General features: G+C 44.2%; 1 protein-coding gene across 2 annotated transcripts in view; it reads right to left on the reverse strand.

Moving 5' to 3' along the window:
* Positions 1 to 24724, reverse strand: part of LOC100922633 (zinc finger protein OZF-like) — an 83197-nt gene that overhangs the window by 7302 nt on the left and 51171 nt on the right. For both annotated transcript variants that reach the window (XM_031963936.1, XM_023500101.2), the window contains one exon: positions 7171 to 7259. In XM_031963936.1, the coding sequence (XP_031819796.1) occupies positions 7171 to 7218 (48 nt within the window). In that variant the 5' untranslated portion in view covers positions 7219 to 7259. The remainder of the gene's footprint in view (positions 1 to 7170; positions 7260 to 24724) is intronic.

Genomic DNA, 24724 nt, shown 5'->3' on the forward strand with positions numbered 1-24724 from the left:
ACACACAGTCACACCTAGAATCTGTTACTTCAACATATGAAGGAGATAATGGTATAGATCACAAGACCACAAGCCCACAACATAATGGACTTACAGCCTGAGAGGTCCAAGCCAAAGAGAGGGGCCCTGTATTTGTCTCAGGGTTCACAGGAGCACCTTTCATATTAGCAAAGAACTGAAAACAAAGCGGGTGCCCATCAACTGAGGAACGGCCCAACAAACGGTGGCCATGGACAACAAGGAATTTTGTTTTAGATTAAGAACTAATATAAGGGATTCGGAACAAACACAGGAAGATTCAAAAAATGACAATCAGATGGAGAGCCATGAGAACATTATACCCGGTGAGAATGGTAACATAAATGTTAAGGACAAGAGAATACAGCTGAATTCGGAGTAACTGAAACAACCAGTTTGGGTCCTAGACAAGAGATGAGAGACCGCTCTTTCCTCTGACTGGAGATGGAAAACTCTGGGGGCACAACGCTTCACACACTGACAGACTCAGGCTTGAGAGGAGTCGTTCTGACTCAACTTTGCTTCTTTGTCACAAGGAAGAGTCCAAAGCTACATGGAGGAGCTAGATCCAGAAGCCTGCCTCGAGAGCAAGAGACAGATGGGGGGGATCCAAGGCTGGTAAACTATGAAAGGCAAAAGGACCCAAGAATAGAGCAGTGTGTATAAGTCAGACAGATTTGTAACGTGATAGAGAGAGGGCATATAGCCAGAGAGAGTGTATGTAGCCGGTGGGGATGGTCTGGGAGCGGAAGAAAGGGTAGGGAATGGAGATTATGGGGAGGAAGAAGAACAGAGTTAGGGCTGGAAGGCTAAGGGAAAGGCAGAAGGACAAACGATTAGGATCACGTCCAGAAATCCCCTGCCAACAATTCTGGAGATCCCCGTAGGTGATGTGGAGTCAGAGAAGGCACGATCTCTGCTGGGTAAAGGGCAGGAGAGGAGCAGACTGAGGGACGGAGAAGCCGGGGCAAGCTTAAGTCCCCCACTATGAGGGCAGGAGCGCAGGAACCCGAGGAAGAGCGCTCTGGGCATGGCTGGGCAGGAGCCACCAGGAGCTGGAGCATGTCACACACACTGGAACAGAGGAGAAAACATCTTGTAGCTGTCCAGTTATTTACTAGCTGCCTCCTTGTTAGACTGAGGATGCCCTGAGAAGTAATTCTGCCCTAACCCTACGACTTAGCACAGTGCCTGCCTCACAGGAGGTCACTGAATAAATGCCCACTGTTCGCTTCAAAGATTGACATGGCTCACACAACCCGCCTTCTACCCCAAGGTCAATGAGGAAGTTCTGGTCCGGAAGAAGTCATGGCAGCACTCTGTGCGGTACAACCACAAACCCAGTCGGAATTAATGAACAAGAATATAGCGGAATTTTATTTTGTCACTGGGAATAATGACTATGTTAGGCTGTAGAAATATGGGAAGATGAGAATGGACTGATTTAAAACAAGGAAATTAGAACAAGGAAAAACAATGTAAAGACTGCAAAAAGTAAATGAAGGCAGAACACAGAAATCGGAGCCAATGCGATAATACTGGCTCAGTCTGGATTCAAAATAACCAAAGGCGGGAGACAGCCAGGTGCTATGCAAAGAGTGCTGAATTTAAGACTCTGAGACCTCGCAGCAGCTCGATGGCACAGTGGAAAAAGCGTTGTCCTGGAGTCAGGAGGACCTGAGTTCAAATCCAGATTCAGACACATAACACTTCCTAGCTGTGTGGCCCTGGGCAAGTCACTTAATCCCAACTGCCTGGCCAAAAAAAAGATAAAAGTCTGAGGACTCCTGGGCAAGACCAAGGCTTTCTGGGCCTCAGTTTCTCCAAATGTAAAGTGGGGAGGAGGTTGGCTTGGATGACCCCGAGGTTCCCCTGAGGAGCCCCCTTCTACTTGGCTTCCCCAGTCTTGTGGGGCAGGCGCCAGGGAGGCCCTGCTGGGAAATGGCCGGCATGAAAGCTTTCCTCCAGCACGCTTGGGACATCCCTGCTACAACCGTGCCCTCGCAGCCCTCGGACTCGTCCCACTCCCAGCCCCCCAGTTCTTTCCACAAGCACTGCACAGCCTCCTTCACGGCATTCCCTAGTGGTTGTTCTTCCTATCTGCTCCTAAGCCATTTGGGGCCTTCTTGGCAGAGCTCCTGGAGTGTTGGGCCATTTCCTTCTCCTGCTCATTTTGCACACGAGGAGACAGAGGCAGACGGCATGAAGTGACTCACCCAGCTAGAAAGTGTCTGAGGCCGGATCTGAAATCACAAAAACGAGTCGTCCTGACTCCAGGCCTGCACTACCCACTGTGCCACCTAGCCACCCATTCCTTCCTTAACCCATGACAACAATTTCAGAGCTAATGCCCTAGATACGGTCTCCTGTTCAACCCTCACTGCTCCCTCCATGATTCCTCCATACTTCCGCCCAGAATGTGTGGGCTGAGGGTCCGCTCTTTGCTGAAGTGGGAATGAATGTCCTCCGTGGCCTTCCACAATGGGGATCTCCCCAACTGACGCTTCTCTTGCCACAACAAGCAGAGCTAGTCCAGTCGCAGATGACATGGTAACTCACGTAAGTCAAATCAACGTTCTTCACGAATCCCTCCCTATGCAAACGCACATCGATATTTATTTTCCTTTTCAGGACACCTCTGCCAACTCATCTTGGAGCTTTAAAAAGAGGGGGAAGGGAAGGGAGAAGACAGCATGGAGCGGGCAGAGAGACTGCCACCAGCACCTTGGCCACCATGTCCCCTGAGACGCTGGAGGAGCCAGCCCGCCCGAGCCCCAGAAGGACTCCGGCCTGGCCACCTGTAGCCCCAGCTGCTGAAGGCCCAAACGCAGGGTTCTCGCCACCCAAGTCTTACACATCACAAAGGATTTTTATCAGAAGTTATATGACGCATTATCATCTCACTCAAAGAGCTCTGAGACCGGCCATGGGACTCACAGCTCAAATCTCCCAGACACACCATCTCCCCATTAGGATGTGAGCTCCCTGAGAACAAGAACTGTTTCACTTTCTATTCTGATCTGCTGCTTTGTACGAAATAACCGTTTCTTAATAGATGCTCACTCCCTCATTCATTCATTCCACTCGGTACCATCAGTCTAGTGAAGATGAAAGTTCTTGCAACCATTCCCAATAAGATCTGGAGTGAAACAAGGTTGCCCACTATCACCATTACTATTTAATATTGTATTAGAAACGCTAGCTATAGCAATAAGAGCTGAGAAAGAGATTAAAGGAATAAGAATAGGCAATGAGGAAGCCAAATTATCACTCTTTGCCGATGACATGATGGTATACTTAGAGAACCCCAGAGATTCTACAAAAGTTATTAGAAATAATCCACAACTTTAGCAAAGTTGCTGGTTATAAAATAAACCCACATAAGTCATCAGCATTCTTATATATCACTAACAAAATCCAACAGTCAGAGTTACAAAGAGAAATTCCATTTAAAGTAACTACTGATAATATAAAATATTTAGGAATCTATCTGCCAAGGGAAAATCAGAAGCTTTATGAGCAAAATTACAGACCACTTTTCACACAAATTAAGTCTGATCTAACCAATTGGAAAAATATTAAATGCTCTTGGATAGGGCGAGTAAATATAATAAAGATGACAATATTACCTAAACTAATCTATTTATTTAGCGCTATACCAATCAGACTCCCAAAAAACTATTTTAATGACCTAGAAAAATAACAACAAAGTTCATATGGAAAACAAAAGGTCAAGAATTTCAAGGGAATTAATGAAAAAAATCAAATGATGGTGGCTTAGCTGTACCAGATCTAAAAATTATATTATAGAGCAGGAGTTACCAAAACTATTTGGTATTGGCTAAGGAATAGATTAGTTGATCAGTGGAATAGATTAGGTTCAAGGGATAAAACAGTCAACAAATATAGCAACCTAGTCTTTGACAAACCCAAAGATCCCAGCTTTTGGGATAAGAACTTACTGTTTGATAAAAATTGCTGGAAAATTGGAAACTAATATGGCAGAAACTAGGCATTGATCCATACTTAACACTGTACACCAAGATAAGGTCAAATGGGTTCATGACCTAGGCATAAAGAATGAAATTATTAATAAATTAGAGGAAACATGGATAGTTTACCTTCAGACCTGTGGAAGGGGAAGGTCTTTAGACCAAAGCAGAACTAGAGATCATTACTGATCACAAAATAGAAAAATTTTGATTATACCAAACTGAAAAGTTTTGTACAAACAAAACTAATGCAGACAAGATTAGAAGGGAAGCAATAAACTGGGAAAATATTTTTACAGTCAAAGGTTCTGATAAAGGCCTCATTTCCAAAATATATAGAGAATTAACTCTAATTTATAAAATCAGCATTCTCCAATTGAAAAATGGTCAAAGGATATGAACAGACAATTCTCAGATGAAGAAATTGAAACTATTTCTAGTCATATGAAAAGATGCTCCAAGTCATTATTAATCAGAGAAATGCAAATTAAGACAACTCTAAGATACTCACTCACACACCTGTCAGAATGGCTAAGATGACAGGAAAAATAATGATGATTGTTGAGGGGATGTGGGAAAACTGGGACATTGATTCATTGTTGGTGGAGTTGTGAACGAATCCAACCATTTTGAGAGTAGTTTGGATCTATGCTCAAAAGTTATCAAACTGTGCATACCCTTTGATCCAGCAGTGTTACTACTGGGCTTATATCCCAAAGAGATTATAAAGAAGGAAAGGGACCTGTATGTGCACTGAATGTTTGTGGCAGCCCTTTTGTAGTGGCTAGAAACTGAAACTGAATGGATGTCCATCAGTTGGAGAATGGCTGAATAAATTGTGGTATATGAAAATTATGGAATATTACTGTTCTGTAAGAAATGACCAACAGGATGATTTCAGAAAGGCCTGGAGAGACTACAGAACTGATGCTGAGTGAAATGAGCAGGACCAGGAGATCATTATATACCTTACAACAATACTAGATGATGACCAGTTCTGATGGATCAGGCCATCCTCAGCAACGAGATCAACCAAATCATTTCTAATGGAGCAGTAATGAACTGAACTAGCTATACCCAGAAAAAGAACTCTGGGAGATGACTAAAACCATTACATTGAATTCTAATCCCTATAGTTATGCACACCTGCATTTTTGATTTCCTTCACAAGCTAATTGTACAATAATTCAGAGTCTGATTCTTTTTGTACAGCAAAATAATGTTTTGGTCATGTATACTTATTGTGTATCTAAGTTATATTTTAATATATTTTAACATCTACTGTCATCCTGACATTTAGGGAGGGTGGGGGGTAAGAGGTGAAAATTGAACAAGAGGTTTGGCAATTGTTAATGCTGTAAAGTTACCCATGCATATATCCTGTAAATAAAAGGCTATTAAATAAAAAATTAAAAAAAAAAAAAGATTAAAAAAAAAAAAAAAGGTTCTGATAAAGGCCTCATTTCCAAAATATATAGAGAATTAACTCTAATTTATAAAAAATCAAGCCATTCTCCAATTGAAAAATGGTCAAAGGATATGAACAGACAATTCTCAGATGAAGAAATTGAAACTATTTCTAGTCATATGAAAAGATGCTCCAAGTCATTATTAATCAGGAGAAATGCAAATTAAGACAACTCTAAGATACTACTACACACCGTCGATTGGCTAAGATGACAGGAAAAAATAATGATGATTGTTGGAGGGGATGTGGGAAAACTGGGACATTGATGCATTGTTGGTGGAGTTGTGAATGAATCCAACCATTCTGGAGAGTAGTTTGGAACTATGCTCAAAAAGTTATCAAACTGTGCATACCCTTTGGTCCAGCAGTGTTGCTGCTGGGATTATATCCCAAAGAGATTGTAGAGAAGGGAAGGGGACCTGTATGTGCACGAATGTTTGTGGCGGCCCTTTTTGTAGTGGCTGGAAACTGGAGACTGAATGGATGCCCATCAGTTGGAGAATGGCTGAATAAATTGTGGTATATGAAAATTATGGAATATTACTGTTCTGTAAGAAATGACCAACAGGATGATTTCAGAAAGGACTGGAGAGACTTACACGAACTGATGCTGAGTGAAATGAGCAGGACCAGGAGATCATTATATACTTCAACAACAATACTAGATGATGACCAGTTCTGATGGATCAGGCCATCCTCAGCAACGAGATCAACCAAATCATTTCTAATGGAGCAGTAATGAACTGAACCAGCTATACCTCAGAAAAGAACTCTGGGAGATGACTAAAACCATTACATTGAATTCTAGTCCCTATATTTATGCACACCTGCATCTTTGATTTCCTTCACAGCTTAATTGTACAATAATTCAGAGTCTGATTCTTTTTGTATAGCAAAATAATGTTTTGGTCATGTATACTTATTGTGTATCTAAGTTATATTTTAATATATTTAACATCTACTGGTCATCCTGCCATTTAGGGGAGGGGGTGGGGGGGTGGGAGGTGAGGAATTGGAACAGGAGGTTTGGCAATTGTTGGTGCTGTGAAGTTACCCATGTATGTGTCCTGTAGATAAAAGGCTATTAAATTTAAAAAAAAAAAAAAAAAAAAAAGAATTGTCTTGGATCATTTTATTTCTGAGAATAGCTACATTGTTCATAGTTTAGCATAGTACACTATTGCTGTTAGCATATTCAATGCTTTCCTGATTCTCTTCATTTTACATTTTATTGATTCATGTAAATCTTTCCAGGTTTTCTGAGACCATCCAATTCATCATTTCTTATGTTATAATATTTCATATCACAACTTTTGTAGTCATTACCTAAATGATAGTCATCCTCTTGATTTCAAATCCTTTGCCAACATAAAAAAATTTTGTACATATTACCTTTGTATATTAAAAAAAAACAGCCTTTAGTATACTGAAAAAAAAAAAAAAGAAGATGAAAGTTCTTTGTCCAAAAAGACAGTCGCTTATCCACCTTTTGGATGGCCACGCTACCCATCTCAGCAATGAGCATGTAGGAGATCGGAACGCCTTGGTGTAGTTAGTTGGGGTCAGGGAGAACGAACACTAGGCAAGTAGCAAGTATGGCTCCGATCTCCTGGGTTACGGCAAATGAGAAATGAAGGTGCCCTTCTTGGAGGTTCTGGTTGTCATTTAAAGAAAGAGGAAATTCCAACTCACCTGGCACATGGATGTTCCCATCATGGGGACCATGCCTTTCTCCTCCATATTTCTTTCTTCTAGAAGAGGAAATCCTTCAAAAGTCAGACCTGTGAAAGAGAACAGAGGCTTTAGAAAGACCAGACACATGAAGACAGACCCCTAGTTTTAGAGCTGTAGGGGTCTTAGAGACTTACTAGTCCAACCCCCTCATTTTACATATGAGGAAACTGAAGTTCAGAGAGAGAAAATGGTTTGCCTAGGCTTCCAACACATAACTGAGGAAAGACTTGAGTCCAGGTCCGTTGACTCTTCCCGTAGTGCCTTGAAATGCTCATCTACAGGAAACTGAAAAGATCACTGATTTTCAACTGGAAGGAATCTCAGGAAAAATCCTTTTCTATTTTAGGGATCTGTGGTCTGAAGAGATTAATGATTTATGCAAATGCTTCCTAGCATAAAGTGGAAAAGCCAGGCTTCAAATACAGAGCTTCCCTCCATGTTCCATACAGACTGGGGGAATCCATACACTCCCACTCCCAGGATGAAAGAAAAGGGTCACAGCTTTGCTGCTTGGAGAGGCTGAAGACACACACAGTCATAAAGGGCGGCCACAGACCCCCGATGTTCGGCTCTCTTCTTCTGAGCCGGGGGCTCAGCCCAAAGCGGCAAACATGAACCCTATCTCCCCAAGACTTCCTCGGTCCCCAAGATGGAAACTGAGGAGCAGGGAGCGAACCTGGACCCAGGCTTGTCTGCCGGGAGGAATCCTCCCATCAATCCATCCACCCAATCCTCCAGCCATCCTTTCTATCTACCTAACCCACCCATCCATCCATCCAATCATCCATCCATCCACCCATCCATCCATCCAATCATCCATCCATCCACCCATCCATCCATCCATCCTTCTGTCCATCCATCCATCCACCTCTCCTTGCAACCATCCCTGTCTTTGAAACAATGTTGTCTGAATGGGGGCTGCTGTGGAAGGGAGTGAAGGTAAGAAAGAAAAAAGTGAGGAAAGAGAAGAGGAAAGGGGGAAGGGAAGAGGGGGAAGGAGGAGCCGGGGAAGCGTGAGAAGTAAAGTGAGGTGGGAAAAGCCGGGCTCCCCTGACCTGCTTCTGCATCCTCTGAGGCGCGGGGCGGTGCAGGGGACAGAGCGAGGCTGGAGGGACCGAGTTCGAATCCCGCCCGAGACCACTTGCTGCTGAGGGGCCTGGTGCTGCCACTTAGCCCGGCCCTCCCGTGGGGAGGCCGCAGAGAGGGAAGGCTGGTGAAGGGCTGTACAAATGCTGGTGGCTATCTAGAGGAGGAGGAGGGGGGACGAGGGGAGCTGCCAGAGAAGAGGCGCCGGATTTATGGCAGGGCCTAAATCAATGCTTTGTGACTGACTGACTGAGGAGAGGAAGGGAGAAGGAAGAAGAAGAGGAGAAAGGGCCCGGGGCCGCTGGAGGAAAACCACCCAGACCAACCATTAACTGTTAGACAGCCATAAGGAAATGGAAGTCCCGCTGGGACTGCCCATGTTGCGGAAAACCTTCACATCACCACTTGCTTGATTAGGCATCAGTTTCTATGGCAACCGACTGGTTCTCCCTCCCTTCCCCCACTCGGCTATACCGTGATTTCTGGAAAAAGTAGTCCTGAGCCACACACAGCCGCTACTGCACATGGCCAGGATAGAGCCTAGGGCCAGGCTCAGCTGGAAACTTAAACTTGCATCCAAAGGAGAGGAGCTGAAGGCTCCCGGGATGCGACCTCCGGGGACCCAGGAAGCCTGGTGCGGCTCACCTGCATAGACACTTAGTGATGTCTAGAGAGTCCCTTTGCTCTCTGGGTCTCAGTTCTCCCTTTTGTAAAATTAGGCGTGTGGGGCTCAGTTTCTCCCGGCGTCTGGGCGAAAGCCTGACTTGTGGGCAAAGTGGTGGTGGAGGGGGAGGGGAGCTCGGGAAAGCAGGACCTGGGTGGGTTATTAGCATCTTCTCTTACCAGTTGGAGCCCAGCCCCCACCATCCTTCCCTGTTCTGGGCCAGAACTCTGTGCTTGAAGCAAGGGTTCTTCCAAGGTGCTGACTCGGTGCAATTGATGGGCCTCTAGTTAGCATGTGATTAATAGTTCTCTAGTTCAGTGTGACTGAATTAATCTTACCACAAATAAGGTTCCCTAGAGATGTAATGATTGGCTTATACTCAGTACGGTGAATGGATTTACTTGTAATTGAGTGTTTAAGAGGCCAGAGTCAGACCTAGAGGGGGCCTGGAACAGTCTGGGGAAGACTGGAGGCTGGAGCACAAGCTCCCAGGCTCAGGGAGACTTCAAGACAGAGACCGTGGTGGTGATCCTCCCGCCTCCCACAGAGACACCAAGACACATCCCGGAGGACCTCCAGAAAGCCAGCCGGGGCCCCAGGCAAGGAAAAAGACTGTGAAGGAGATAATAATTTGGCCTTTATCCCTGCCTATTTCGGGGTGATTACTCTGCTGGAACAAAGGCTGGTCCAGAGACCTTCAGAAAACCTACCAGAACATTACAGTCCCCTTACATTCTCCTTAAAGGCACGTCACCAAACAGTTTTAAGAGTTGTCAGTTTCAGAGGCAATCTAATTCATTTGAGTTAGAACTCAGTTATCAGATGCCCAAGGGGAGGGATTCCTGAAGCTACATCACTTCTCAGAGAAGATGATTAAAGAAAAGAGGGCTCTGGAGTCGATGGGAAGACAGACAGAAGATCTCAAGCGCACTACATGTTCAGTGCAGATTGAGAGTAATAGATGCCTCCCTTTCTGCGCATATCTGACAAAGGGATCCTGAAACTCTAAAAATCCTGGAAGGAGAAATTCTCCTTGGACCTGCCTCAGTGAGGGACCTCACCCAAAGGAAGGAGACAGTTTCGTTCTGTTATCTAGGTGGGGTTGCTTCAGTCCTGAGCAAAAGAATTCCAATCCTACTGAATTAAAGAAACTCATTCAATTCTATTCAAATTCCAGCTCAAGCAGAACCCCAGCTTGTAGATGAGCCAACTTGGGACTCTACCCATTAGCCCCCTTCAGCTTGTAGCCAAAGCTCCTATTATAAAAGAGCCAATCTAAAATCCTCTCTTTGCAGAGGTTCTAAACATGCCATGCTATGCCAAGGAAGCCTCTGCCCACTGGAATAATATTCTTTTCCAGTGTTATCCTCTCTTTATCCTCATCTATTTCCCTAACGAGACTTTTATGCCTCTCTCAGGATTTCTAACCTTACTTCCCAATCCCTATAATAAACCTCTTTTATCAGTCTAGGTTTTTGGGCCTGTAAATTCTTTTACACAGAATCCCTGCACCACAGAAGGGGGTTCCCCAAAACTCCGTACCCTTGCACGAATCCCAAGGGGTTGCAGGGGAGCCAAACCTCTCCATTTGGTTCCCTGAACCCTGAACCTGCCACTACACCTTATCATTTAACTCCCTGACCACCAGAAACTCTAATCTCATTTTGGTTCCCTAAATGTAGACCTTATCATTTGGTTCCTTACTAAAGGGAACCCCAAAACCTAAATCTCATCATATCCAGAACTGCGGTGCCACAGTTGCTTGTCTTTGTCTTATAAAATGATGGACAATTGTTTTATTTTCTAAATTCGTGCTTATGAGTCTTCTGAATTCTAAGTATTTTGTTTATGATGTAAATAAATTACTGTTGGAATCTTTACAAAGTGTTAAGCCATTGGAGTTGATTTGATCTTAGAAAGAGATATTTTGGGCCAGAACTTGAAACAAGGTACTAGGTGGAACTGATAGAAACAATGCTTGTGTTCACACCTCTAGAGAGCTCATAAGTATCTAAGTACTTGATGGAGTTCACACGTTTGGGAGGATACAGGGCTTAGTAGGGCTTAGTCCGAATTCACACCTCCCTTAGTGCCAGAGAGCACTCTGGGAGATAACCCAGAATCCCTCTCTCTCCAGAAGGCGGAGTTAACCTTTGGGAGATCACATATATAGGGAGCTTTTGAAGCTTGAGCTTAGTTCTTCTCCTGGGACTGACTGGAGTTAGTTACTTAAGGAGTTACTAGAAACTCTGGGAGCTCGAGAGAGATTTACTTGGAGTCGGAGAGAACTCTTGGAACCCACAAGCCCTATCTTCAAGGCAAAAGAGATTCATTGCATCTTCCAACTTAGTGCTGGCTGGAGGCTGAAGCCAAGGACCAAGCTGCAAGAGCTCAAGCAGAGAGATAGGTCTCTGGGCTAACCGGGCTAATTTGGGAGGAGAAATAAATGTTTGCATTTGTACCAGCTGTTTGGAGTAATTATTCAATTGTAAGTGAAACTAAGGCTGCCTCCAGAAAAACCTTCACAAATAACTATGCTTGCCAGCCAATTTGTTAATCCCTTATTTGGCCGGATCTTAAATAGGAGCCGTGCCAATACTTGGTTTAAGACACTTTCCTAGGAACTCCAGGATGGGGAACTTAATGAACCAGAGGTGGAGAGATGCATAATTCCTTTTTTTTTTTTTTTTTTTGGAAATAAATTCAGGGACGCACCTGGGCCTTGGGTTCTAGAGCCAGACTGCTCCCCTGTTGGGGGTGGGAGTGATTTACAACTATGTGCAAAGCTATTGTTGAAATATTAACTGTGGGAATCAAAAAAAAGCCCCTTAAGATTGATCTCGGGGTACCACACGCGGTCAAAGCCCCTTAAGATTGATCTCGGGGTACCACACGCGGTCAGAGACGTCCTTTCTCAGAAGATTTCTCCCTTTTTTCCTAGTTATCTGAGTTTCCACATATGGGCATGCGCAGAAGCTGCTCTAGGACTCGGAACTACATTTCCCAGAAGATCTTGGGGAGATGGCTTTTTGGATCAGCTTTGAGCCTCGGTGAGATGAGCCCGAGTTGGGGACCAGGAGCGGAAGCGCCTTCGGGCGGGACTTCCGTCCCCTTGATGTCAATCTTCTCCAGGGCGGGGGGTGCCCGCGCCTGTCAGGTAGGTATTGCTGCAACGCCCCCGGCATCCTGGCCCCGCCCTCCCCGAACTGAGCTAGCTCGGGCTCTTCCCGGCTTAGATTTTTCTCCAGCCTGCCTGCCTGCCTTCCCGCGCATGCGCAGAACAGGACTGCGGCAAGCTCCGCGCTCAGCCCTGCGAGAGCCAGTCCCGCTGGGAGTGCGCAGTTAGCCCCGAAAAGGACAGATACATCCGGGGACTCGCGGCCGCCTCAGCGACACCCCATTCTGCTCACGAATCCAGCCCCGTGCTAGGAACATTACATCCAATTCCCGTCCCTCTATTTCTGCCCGCCTGCACTTTGGATCCCCCTCACGGGCCAATGGTCCAATATTTCAGAGCCCGATGCTTTTTGTGCAGCAAAATGACGGTTTGCCACGTATACTTATGGCGTATCTAATCTGTGCTTTAACATATTTAACATCTGCTGGTCATCCTGCCATGTGGGGGAGGGGAGGGAGTGGGGGAGGGGAGGGGGAAACTGGGCCACAAGGTTTGGCGATTGTCAGTGCTGTAAAGTTACCCCTGCCTAGAGCTGGTGAATAAAAGGCTATGGAATGAAGTAAAAATATATTAAAAAACAAACAAACAAACAAAACAAATCTATTCCCAGATCAGTTTCTAGGCTTTGGTCCTGGAGGGAAGAAGTTCCTTCAGAGACTTCTGGGAAATGTAGTGCTGACCTCCTGGCCATGCCCTGGGAAAGGTGATTCCCCCCCTCCCTTTCTGGATCGAATCCCAGTTCTGCTTTCGTTGTGTGTGAGCTGATGGCTCACGCTCTCTAGACCACAGCCTCCCACTCTCTTAGCCCCTGGGGGTTTGACGTAATAGTCTCTTCGTTCTAAGGCAGTGACGTCCCAGTGGGGAAGGGAAATCGGGGCAAGAGCAGAGCTAGAAAAGGGGTGATGAGTGAAGGTGGCCAAAGGGACCAGAAGAGACCTCCCCATTCTCAGTCTGCGCCCACCCCAACCTTCCAGACGCTCCCCTTTTTGTTTGGGAGAAAGGTTTCCCCAGGGACTAATCTCCATCTTTTGTGTCAGCGCCACCAGGTGCTGGCTAGTGCTGTCCCATGGTCCCCCGAGGTGCTGTTCCCTGGTCTCCCGTGGCAGTATTCCACGGGGTATTCCCTGGTCTTCCATGGTGGTTTTCTCTGGTCTTCCATGGCAGGGTTCCATGTGATGGTCCATGGTTTTCCCTGGTGTTCCTGGTAATTTTCCCCGTCTTCCATGGCAGGGTTCCATGCTGGTGTTCCAGGCAGCAAAGTTTCTGCCGCCCTAGAATGGGTCAGTCAGAGGGACATTGATGAAAACTGTTTGGGAAACTTGGATGCACATCCCAAGGGTGTTATTGCCTATACCTAGTACTACTGGTGTGACCTCTTGGCTTCACTTTCTTCATCTGTAAAATGGGCAATGAGATGATCCCTTCTGTGTGGGATGGCTGCTGGACCCCCTAACTAATCAGAGACATCTTCAGGTACAAAGAGAAAGCATTTATTTAGTCCCTGCAGGGAGAGGCCCGGACACACCCAGGAGCCATCCCAGCTCCCAGCCAAGTGCTCATGGAACTTGACCAGCTTGGGGGGGGAGGGGCAAGTTAAAAAGGAAAAGGCGGGAACCACCCTTGACCAGGGGTCACCAATGTTGTCTGCTCCCTGTGGGTCACGTCACTTCCTGTAAGTTCCTGAGGGTCTGACCTCTAGAGAACATGTGATTCCCTGCAACCCAGGGTTCAAGACCTCATCTTCCAGTTCTGGGAACGGGGATCATGTGACTTGGTCTCAAACTGAGAAAACTTCATCCATTCAGTCCCATTCACTTCCATCTACTCTCCTCAGGCTTTGATCCTAAGATCCCTTCTTCCTGTGCAGAGGAAAGGTTCTGGTCTCTCCATTCCCTCGCTCTTCAGGTGTGGAGGAGAGCATTCAGCTACCTGCGGTTGCTGCAGCTGGACTTTGGCCCCTTCCCTTCCCGTGGGAGCAGCAGGGCACCATCCAGCGGTCTTCTAACCTCCGCCTTTTTGATTATCTCCAGTTATCTGGGTTATATCTTCTTTATATTATTTGGGTGTTGTCTCTTGGAGGACAGACGGTCTTTTACCTTGCCTTGTATCCCCAGAGATTAGCACAGTGCCTGTTTGCTTTTTATCAGGAGGTGTGGGAACTACTGATTTTGTCCCTTATCTGGGAAATGCTGGTCTCCGTCCTATTTCCTCTCTTATTCCCAGCTTTTTTCTCTGAGGATTCTGCACTTTTAAAAGAGGTACTTATTCAGGGGGAGAAAATGGGTCCTGTGACCCCAACAGCCGGGTGTCCGGGGAGTTGGATTTTCTGTTTTGCAGATCAATGGCTAGGTTGTTGCTTAAAAGTGTGGACACATTAGTTTCTCTTTTGCCCAAAGCCCAAGAAAGCAGAGCCTTTGTGCTGGATGATGCATTTCTGCATCCCAACCCTTTGATGTCCCTTTTCTGTAAAGACAAGGATATTTTTCAGAAATTTAGTGCTACTTGGTGCTTGGCTCTGAGCTAGATTCTCTTGTGAGGGATGTAGGAGACCCTTACCCAAAATGACTACTCAGAGATCACTCAGTAGAAGGCAGAAAAGTTGTTTATTGAAAACCTCCAGAGGATGAGCTGTCCCATTGGGAGATAAGAAAGAGAAAGCTCACGATAGGAGGGCTAAAGAAGTAGTAAAAGATACATAGCTTTTATACAAGAGATTACATCACAAGTAAGAGAGCATTGAGAAGGGGAGGGGTTTCTGTTTCCCCGAAATCTCCTGATTTCTAGGAAACAAAGTCAGGCCTTCAGGCTTAATCAAGCCGACAGTGGTCCAGCTAATAGACTAAATATCGATAAATGTCAAATACCAATAAATGTCATCAGCTCAGGTTAAGTAAATATGTTTCTAACTGGCCAAGGCTCAAGTAAATATGAGCCTGCACATATTATACAGGTGAGAGGGGAAACACAGAAATAATAAAATACAGAAAAGGAATTCATACATTCCTGTAAGTTCTTCACCTTATCTCTCTCTAGTCCATACACTCTGATCACTCTTTTTATCAGAGAGCTCAGGTTCCTTGGTAGGGACTGGATGAGAGAGGCAGGTGTGTTAATCATACATTTTTCTGTCATTTTTAAAGTATCAAAATGAAAAGTACAAGCATTAAATACTTCTTAGAAATTCAGAAAAAATGTTTTGATAATTTAAAATTGGGCATCAATAAACATGAGCATTTCCATATATGCAAGATAGAAGAAAAGAGATTTACATATGAAATCATGAATCTACTATGCACAGCTATATTTTCTTTCTGTTTAATGACCACTTTGTTGAGGGTTGAGAATACCCTAACAACGATGGGGATCCCCAGGTTGGTGTCACAGATTTTGCAAAAGAATTCGCAGTCCCAGTCTGCAAGCAAGGTTTTTGGCAAAAATGGGTTTATTTCACTGAGAAATGGTTTCTCTCAATGAGCTGCTTCCTCATTAAGAAGATAGAGAAGTTGGGAGAGTCTTGTTTTTTATTTAGCCTTCTATGGTTTGGGGTTAGGGAGTGATTAGGGGTTAATTTCCAAATCAATAAGGGGTGGTGATTGTTTCCCAGATCAAAGTGATTCCCAGATCAATTGGAGGTGGAAGTTGGGGGGGGAGGGGTAGGGAGAACCAGATAGGAGGGTAGGGATGGGTTGAGATTCAGGCGGGGATCATTTTTACGAATTTCCCCATCTTCCACAAAGATCAGGGGGAAACAGTCCTATTGATGATGTCTATATTTTGGGGTTTCCAGTCAGGGCATTTAAAATATGATGAGGCCTAGATTTAGCGTGGTCAGGGAACCAAATGATGAGATTAGCGTTCCTGGTGGTCAGAGAGTTAAATGATAAGGTCTAGTGGCAGGTTTGGGGTTCAGGGAACCAAATGGAGAGGTTTGGCACCCCTAAATTCCCTTGGGAATCAGCACATGGGTAGGGAATTGTGGAAACCCCCCTTCTAGTGGTTCAGAGGTTCTTTGTAAAGGAATTTACGAACCCTAAAAAGCTAGACTGATAAAAAGAAGTTTATTATAGGCATTGGGAAGTCAGCCTTTGCTCTACATGAATGGAAAGGCTGAATTCCTTAGTGGCAAAGTCCCAACAGGGAAGTAAAGTAATGGAGGAGTCCTGGCAGAGAAGTAAAGTTCTAGTAGAGAAATCCCGACAGCAGGGCAAAACGTCTCATTAGGGAAATAGGTGAGGATAAAGAGAGGGTAGCACTGGAGGAGAATATCATCCCAGCTGGCCGAGGCTTGCTATGCCAAGGATGACATGTTAGCTCCTCTGCAAAGAGAGAGTTTAAGATGGGCTCTTTTTATCAGCCTTGGCTACAACTGGAGGTTCCTCTTGATGGGGCTGGGTACAGCCTGAGCTGAATTGAAGAGAAGATCTTCAATTGAATAGGGTTGGAATTCTCCAGCTCAGGACTAGGTAAACCACTTTATCTGATTCCCTGGGATGGTCTCTCACTGAGGCAGGGTTCAAGGAGAATCTCTCCTTCAAGGAGCTTCCAGTGCTTTACCTCATGGCTCATTCCCAAAGTCAGAGAGAGAGAAAGAGTTTGGGGGCTCCCCTGGTCACTATTTCATCCACATCACTTCCCAGGTTGTTGTGAAGATAAAATGAGAAACTTATTTTAAAGTTCAAGCACATAGAAAGCACCATACAAACATTAGTTATTATTATAGTTATTTCTTCTTGATAGAAACAGTTGCAATCCTATTTGAGAGCCCATATTGAAAATTAGGGTTTACGACCTCAATGTTGGATCAGGACAGCCAAATGGTGCAACCGCTATTAAAGGTTTGTTTGTTCAATGATTGAAGTCCTACGTGATCTGAGTTCAGACCGGAGAAATCCAGGTCGGTTTCTATCTGTAAATTCATTTCTCCCAGTAAGAAAGGACAAGAGAAATAGGGCCAACGTCCCCAATAAGCCCTAGAACTAACATATGAATCAATCTAAACTACTAACTCAATTTACACTTCTCCTCAAGAACAGGGCTGTTAAGATGACAGAGTTGGTAATTGCATAAAGTTTAAGCCTTTACTCCCAGAGGTTCAAGCTCTCTTCTTAACAAATGTTCACAAGCTAATAGCCCTACACCTCCTTCCCCTACTTATTATTTCCATTTGCCCCAAATTCATTCTTGGCATTACATATCGCAAATATAGTTTAACAAAAACATTAGATTGTGAATCTAAAATTAGGAGTTTAAGTCTCCTTATATGCCTGAGAAAGTTACAAGGACTGCTAATTCTTGACCCCATGATTAAACACCATGGCTTTCTCACTTTTAAAGGATAGTAGTCATCCATTGGTCTTAGGAACCAAAAATTTTGGTGCAATTCCAAATAAAAGTAATTAACTATTTATTAAATTCTTCTCTACTTCTGGCCATTATTATACTTACTTTCCCTTAATCTACACTATACTTCTCCTGCACAAAACCAGCAATTTCCCACTATTATGTAAAAACACAGTCAAAATAGCCTTCTTTACTAGCCTTCTTCCATTAACCCTATTCATCCATTCAGGACAAGAAGCCACAATTACAAACTGACAATGGCTCTCAATAAATACATTCAACCTGACAATAAGCTTTAAACTAGACTATTTTTCCATCATCTTTATCCCCATTGCATTATGCGTCACATGATCCATTCTAGAATTCTCAATATGATATATACACCCAGACCCAAACATACACCGCTTTTTCAAAAACCTAATTATCTTCTTATTCACCATAATCATCCTTGTCTCTGCAAATAACCTATTCCAGCTGTTCATTGGATGAGAAGGGGTAGGAATCACATCATTTATGCTCATCGGATGATGATTCAGACGAACCGATGCAAACACCGCTGCCCTCCAAGCTGTTCTATACAAGCAAATTGGAGACATTGGATTTATACTAGCCATAGCATAACTAATAATTAACAGCAACTTCTGAGACATCCAACACATCTTCATAACAAGTATCGATATCCTAGCTCTAATTGGACTCATCATTGCCACAACAGGAAAATCGGCCCAATTCGGCCTACATCCACGACTATCTTCAGCCGCAGAAGGTCCCACCCCTGTATCAGCATTACTCCACTCTAGCACAGTAGTTGTTGCAGGCATCTTCCTGCTAATCCGATTTAACCCTGTCATACAAAACAACCAAACAGCCTTAACCATTATACTTTGTTTAGGGAGAAGTACAACTTTATTTACTGCTATCTGCGCTATCACACAAAACGACATCAAAAAAAAAAATTGTAGCCTTTTCCACATCAAGCCAACTCTGCTCTTCCTGTGCACCCGCTCCATCATTCACAGCCTTAATGAGGAGCAAGATATCCGTAAAATAGGAGGCCTACTTATACTTCTCCCAATCACATCCTCCGCAATCATACTAGGTAGTCTTGCTCTTATAGGTACCCCTTTTCTAGCAGGATTTTACTCAAAAGACGCAATCATTGAAGCCATAAATACATCACATGCAAACACTTGAGCCCTATGCATAACTCTTATCGCCACTATATTTACAGCCTTCTACAGCATGTGAGTAATCCGCTTTGCCCTCCTAAAAGAGCCCGATTCCTACCTTTATCGCCCCTAACCGAAGATAACCCAAACATGACTAACCCCATTATACAACTAGCCCTTGGAAGTATTTTTGCAGGCTTCCTCCTAACAATGAACATCCCTCCCACCACAATAATTCCAATAACAATAACCCACCTTAACAAAACTCTCAGCCCTAATCGTAACCATCATGGGCATCCTAATGGCAATAGAACTTAACACACTGACAAACAAAATACCAATCATACTTCTAATCCACATACACAACTTCTCGAACATACTAGGGTACTTTACACACACCTTCCACCGACTAAACCCCCTAGCAAGTCTACAAATAGGTCAACACATTGCTACCATACTAATTGATCTGGGATGATATGAAAAAACTGGGCCAAAAGGCCAAGCTAACTTATACAGTTCCATATCTTCCGCCACTACTTCTGCCCAAAAAGGACTTATTAAATCTTACTTCCTCTCCTTAAGTTCAGAAATGCCTGATCCTGAGGGGAGAACGAGAAGCAAAACTGTTGGGTTAGAGACACCATTGAGACAAGGGTAGACCTGAAGTCTGCAAATAAAGGAGGTAGATTTCTTGGTCTCTGTAGGACTGTGAGTAAAATCTAGTTTGGGGAGATAAGGAATGGGGTGCAGGAGATGTGACCCCACACTCCTTGTTCTTCCGGGAAGTGGTGAGGGTGGGAATGGGCTTAGATATTTGAGAAGAAAGAAGTCAGAATGAAAGGTGGGCAAGGAGTTGCAACAGAGGCAGCCTGTGCCCGTGGAGAGCCCCGAGTTGGCACAAGAGTGCCGTGGTTCACATTCTCTCTGTCCCCTGCCTGCTTTTGCTGTCAGACCTTGGGCAAGTTAAGTTTCTGGGCTTCCTTCTCATCTTCTATTGACTTAGACGGGACCAGACGGCTTCTAGGAGCCCCTCCCCCAGCTCCAGTTCTGCGATCCTGTGAAGAGAGCCGGTATTGATAAGTCCAGGCAGAGTCTGAGCCAGGTATTCTTTGAGACCTGCTCTGTGAGGGCCAACAACTCAAAGCAGTGGCTCTCAACTGAACGAAGGGCATAATCTTGATGGAAAATGCATGTGACAGCAACAAGGCTTCCCAATTAGGCCATTCAGGACTCTGCCTTGGGAAATACTGACAAACATCCCAGCTATTTACAATTCTGCTGGTGTCCATGAGCACCACAACTAGGCTGTTTGCAACTATGCCTTGGTAAGTACCTTGGTATTGGAAGTTGAATGGAAACTGAAATGTCCAGGTAGGTTTATGCATTAACCCTGGAAGGGATGTGGTGTAGCTGGTGTTAATGGCACACTAGCTTTAAGGTATCATGAACCCTGGCTCTCAGAGTAATAAAGGGAGATTGCAAAGCACATCTTCCTCGTGGCCCCGGATATTCAGCTCAGAGTCTCACTCTCGGTATTCACTGGCCCAGCTCTGGGGACATAACTCAGAAGTGAACCACCCCTTGTCCTCTAGTAGCTTCCATTGTAGCCAGGGTAGACATGTTCATGTTGCTTTATATATGAACTACAAGAAGAGGGCGTAGTCTCTGGAGTGTAAATATGCAATTAAAAGTTAAACACACAGTGACAGCAAAATGAATAAACTGAATCACTCAAGAGTTGTGTCTGGAATTCTGTGGGACTCAGTATCAGGAAAGGCTTCCCATGAGGAAGTGGCATTTGAACTGACCCTGGAATGAAACGAAATGTTCCCCAAGGTTGGGTGGCCATTCCTGCCCATGCAAAATCACAGAGGTGGGATGAAGAGGGTCACAAATGAGGACCACTTGGACTGAAGCACAGAGAGTGGGAAGAGGAGCCCTGTAATAAGGTCAGAAAGGGAAGGTTAGACCAAATCTGAAAGGGATTTAAATGGCAAGTTGGTATTTGTCCCCTGAGATAATAGGGAGATCCTGGAACTTTGAAAGCAGGAAAACTGTTGAGGGGTGAGATACTCTAACAGCGATGGGCATAGTCTCTGGAGTACCAGTTTTACGAAAGAATTTGCAGTGGTGGAATTGTGAATACATCCAGCCATTTTGGAGAGCAATTTGGAACTATGCCTGAAAAGTTATCAAACTGTGCATACCCTTTGATCCAGCAGTGCTACTACTGGGCTTATACCCCAAAGAGATACTAAAGAAGGGCAAGGGACCTGTATGTGCCAAAATGTTTGTGGCAGCCCTGTTTGTAGTGGCCAGAAGCTGGAAAATGAATGGATGCCCTTCAATTGGAGAATGGTTGAGTAAATTGTGATATATGAATGTTATGGAATGTTATTGTTCTGTAAGAAATGACCAGCAAGATGAATACAGAGAGGCTTGGAGAGACTTACATGAACTGATGCTAAGTGAAATGAGCAGAACCAGGAAATCATTATATACCTCAACAGCGATACTGTATGAGGATGTATTCTGATGGAAATGGATTTCTTCAACAAAGACAAGATCTAACTTAGTTTCAATTGATCAAGGATGGACAGAAGAAGCTACACCCAAAGAAAGAACACTAGGAAATGAATGTAAACTGCTTGCATTTTTGTTCTTCTTCCCAGGTTATTTATACCTTCTAAATCCAATTCTCCCTGAGCAACAAGAAAACTGTTCGGTTCTGCACACATATATTGTATCCAAGATCTACTGTAATCTATTTAACATGTATAGGACTGCTTGCCATCTTGGGGAGAGGGTGGAGGGAGGGAGGGGAAAAATCGGAACAGAAGTGAGTGCAAGGGATAATGTTGTAAAAAATTACCCTGGCATGGGTTCTGTCAATAAAAAGTTATTTAATTAAAAATAATAATAATAAATTAAAAAAAAAAAAAGAATTTGCAGTCCCAGTCTCCAAGTGAGGTTTGGAAAAATGGGTTTATTTTCACTGATCAGCTCTCTCAGTGGGCTGTTTCCTGATTAGGAAGATAGCAAAGATGGGGCTACAGAGTCTTGATTTTACTTAGCTTTCTGTGACTTGGGGCTAGGGGTTTAATTTCTTTTTTTTTTTTTTTAATTATAACTTTTTATTGACAGAGCCCATGCCTGGGTAATTTTTTACAACATTATCCCTTGCCCTCACTTCTGTTCCGACTTTTCCCTTCACTCCCTCCATCCCCTGCCATACATGTTAAATATGTCACAGTATATCCTAGATACAATCTATGTGTGCAGAACCAAACAGTTCTCTTGTTGCACAGGGAGAATTGGATTCAGAAGGTAAAAATAACCCAGGAAGAAAAACAAAAATGCAAATAGTTTACATTCATTTCCCAGTGTTCCTTCTCTGGGTGGAGTCTGTCCATCATTGATCAATTGGAACTGAATTAGATCTCTTTGTCAAAGATATTAGGGGTTTAATTTTCAAATCAATAAGGATAGTGATTGTTTCCCACATCAAAGTGATTCCCAGATCTCTTGGAAGTGGGAGTTTTCTCTGGGGAACCAGGTAGGAGGTTGGCAGTGCTCCCAGAGGCCAGAGAGATTCAGGGTTTTTCCAAGCCAGTGCCTCCCCCCCCCCCCCCCCCAAAGATCAGGGGAACACAGAGTCCTATTACATCAAAACAACACAGTGAAATCTGTGCTTGGTGCCTCTTTGGCAGTTATATGGAGAATGGATTAGAGGGAGGAGGTCCAACATGAGCAGTCGAGGTAAGAGGCACGAGGGCCTGAGCCTGGATGATGGCTCTGTGAATAAAGAAAAAGAGTCAGGACCTAAGATGTGGAGGCCAAAACAGCAGTTTGGCATCTGGTGGGGTGGGGATGGGAGAGAGTTAAAAGACGCCTAGCCTGTAAAATTAGGTGATTCCCCCAGGATAGTCACGCTCCTAAGGGAAATTCATGTTAGAGAGAAATTTATTCAAAGCTGGGCTGGATGAGAAATAATGAGTTCCTATTTGAAAAAATGCTGAGTTTGGGCTGACTCGTGGATGTCCTGGTGGAAGTGTCTGACAGGCAATTGGTGCCTGGAGACAAAGTAGGGCTTGGCCTGTGGATTTGGGACTCATTTGTATAGATGATAATTAGACTCATGTAGAAACATGAGAGAAGGACCTAGCAGTTCATATGAAGGAGTATAAACATCCAATTAAAAGTTAAGCACAGAATAATGTCAAAATGAATAAAGTGAATCTTTTGGGGATGAATTCATTGGAATTGTGCAGTTCAGACAGCATTTAATAAAAATTTAAAAAAAAAAGCTGGAGAGATATCTAGAAGCAAAGCAAAGTTTATTATAAGATCTCACAAGAATCGGGCATCCCACCCATCGAGCAGACAATAGAAGGGAGGAAGCACCGTAGGGGACAGGGTCAACACTTTTTATTCCTAACACAAATACCCCCTCCCACGACTGACCCTCATCCTCATTGGCTGAGGATCTTACATTCTGAACTACCCAAGAAATTGAACTTGACCAATAAGTACATAGTTGCCCATATTTGACTGAAATAGGGAAGATAACAAGAAGGGGACTTAAGTATGCCCTCAGGAGGATAGCAGGGAGGGGGCTTAAGTATGCCCTTGACTTAATGCTTAAAGCCCTTCAGGCCTACTCAAACTTTGAAATAGATGAAGCCTTACTGATTTTCACAACTGGTGCCTCAGCCATAATCTCTACAATTGCCTGAAGCTTAATTATTCTGTTCAACATATATACTGGGGTTCTATATCCCCAACTTCCATCTTGAGCCCGTGACTGGCCCATACTCTATTTTCTCTGGAGGCCAGGCATCACCCCAACCATTTGCATCTCCAGGCTGAGTAAGAGGTATCTAAACCCCATTTCTCTCTTCCCACATCATCGTACAACTGAATCCCTAAATATTGGTTTGGCTATTCAGGAAGAAAGAAAAATTTTGGCCTTATTAGTCCAATATAGCAAATCCCTGTCCAATTAAGAGGTAGGTGAGTATCAGCAGTTAGTCCACAGATCTAATAATGACCCTTTAGAGCAAGTTGTTCCCTCAAAAATATGTCTGAACTATTCCTTGCAAAAGGGTAATATTGCTGGTCTCTTGTCCCTAGGGGACCTTCCCCTAGGGTGACATACTGACATTTCCATAAACCTGCTCCTTCCTCCAACTACAATTGGCAACTGGCCATTGACCTGTTAGGTTAGAGGTTCTCCAAAATGTGGGAAACAGAGTCCCATGGGTCCCAGGTGTCCCTGGGGTGACATTGTACCAATCCCATTGATGTCTAGACAGGTAAAAACTTAGTTTTCCAAATCCTTGCAGCCTCCCTCGTATTTCCAAGAGATAGAGCAGACAAAAAGAAAGCCTTTTGTCAATCTGCAGCAACTCCTAAGGAACTGTGACAGAACTCCCAAGAGCTCCAAATGACGACTGCAGTGTCCACTACAAGATAAGGAAAGAAAAAGTCTTTTACCTTGTCCAGAGTTAAGTCCATTCACATATGCTATTTCCCACCTTCAAACTTTGACCTGTTTAACAAATCCTATCTTCTGTCAATGGCCACTGATGTTTCTCTTCTAAGTTCCAGAAATCAGTCCGATTATGAATTTGGGATCAGTTATTAAGGAGACAGGTACCCATGGCCATTGGCTCAATTGTTGGGATCCACCACAGATCCAACAATTTGATAAGTTAGTTCTCCTTATATTCTGCAGGAGCCCGAGGAGCTGGTTCTATTCTCTGGTTTCTATGGCTATCATGAGGAAATAGGCAAACCCAAAGCTCAGGGAAAGCCCCATGAGGGTCTCCCAAAGTAATTAATGTAAATAAAGTCATACAGTTACAATGCACTGGATTCAGAGTTTGTGTTCCCATTCAGTGGAGGTCCCCTCATCTCCCCATCTTCAACTGTCCACTCGGATAAAGGTGGCTCTACAGGTCTTTTTGTTCTGGTGTGGTGGGTCCGGCCTCGTTCCTGGGTGCGAATTGCACTGTTTGAGGTCAGTATCACCTGATAGGGTCCGTCCCAGCATGGAGTCAGTTTCTCAGTCCT

This window comes from Sarcophilus harrisii, chromosome 3, assembly GCF_902635505.1.
Source record: "Sarcophilus harrisii chromosome 3, mSarHar1.11, whole genome shotgun sequence".
NCBI classification, from domain to species: Eukaryota; Metazoa; Chordata; class Mammalia; order Dasyuromorphia; family Dasyuridae; genus Sarcophilus; species Sarcophilus harrisii.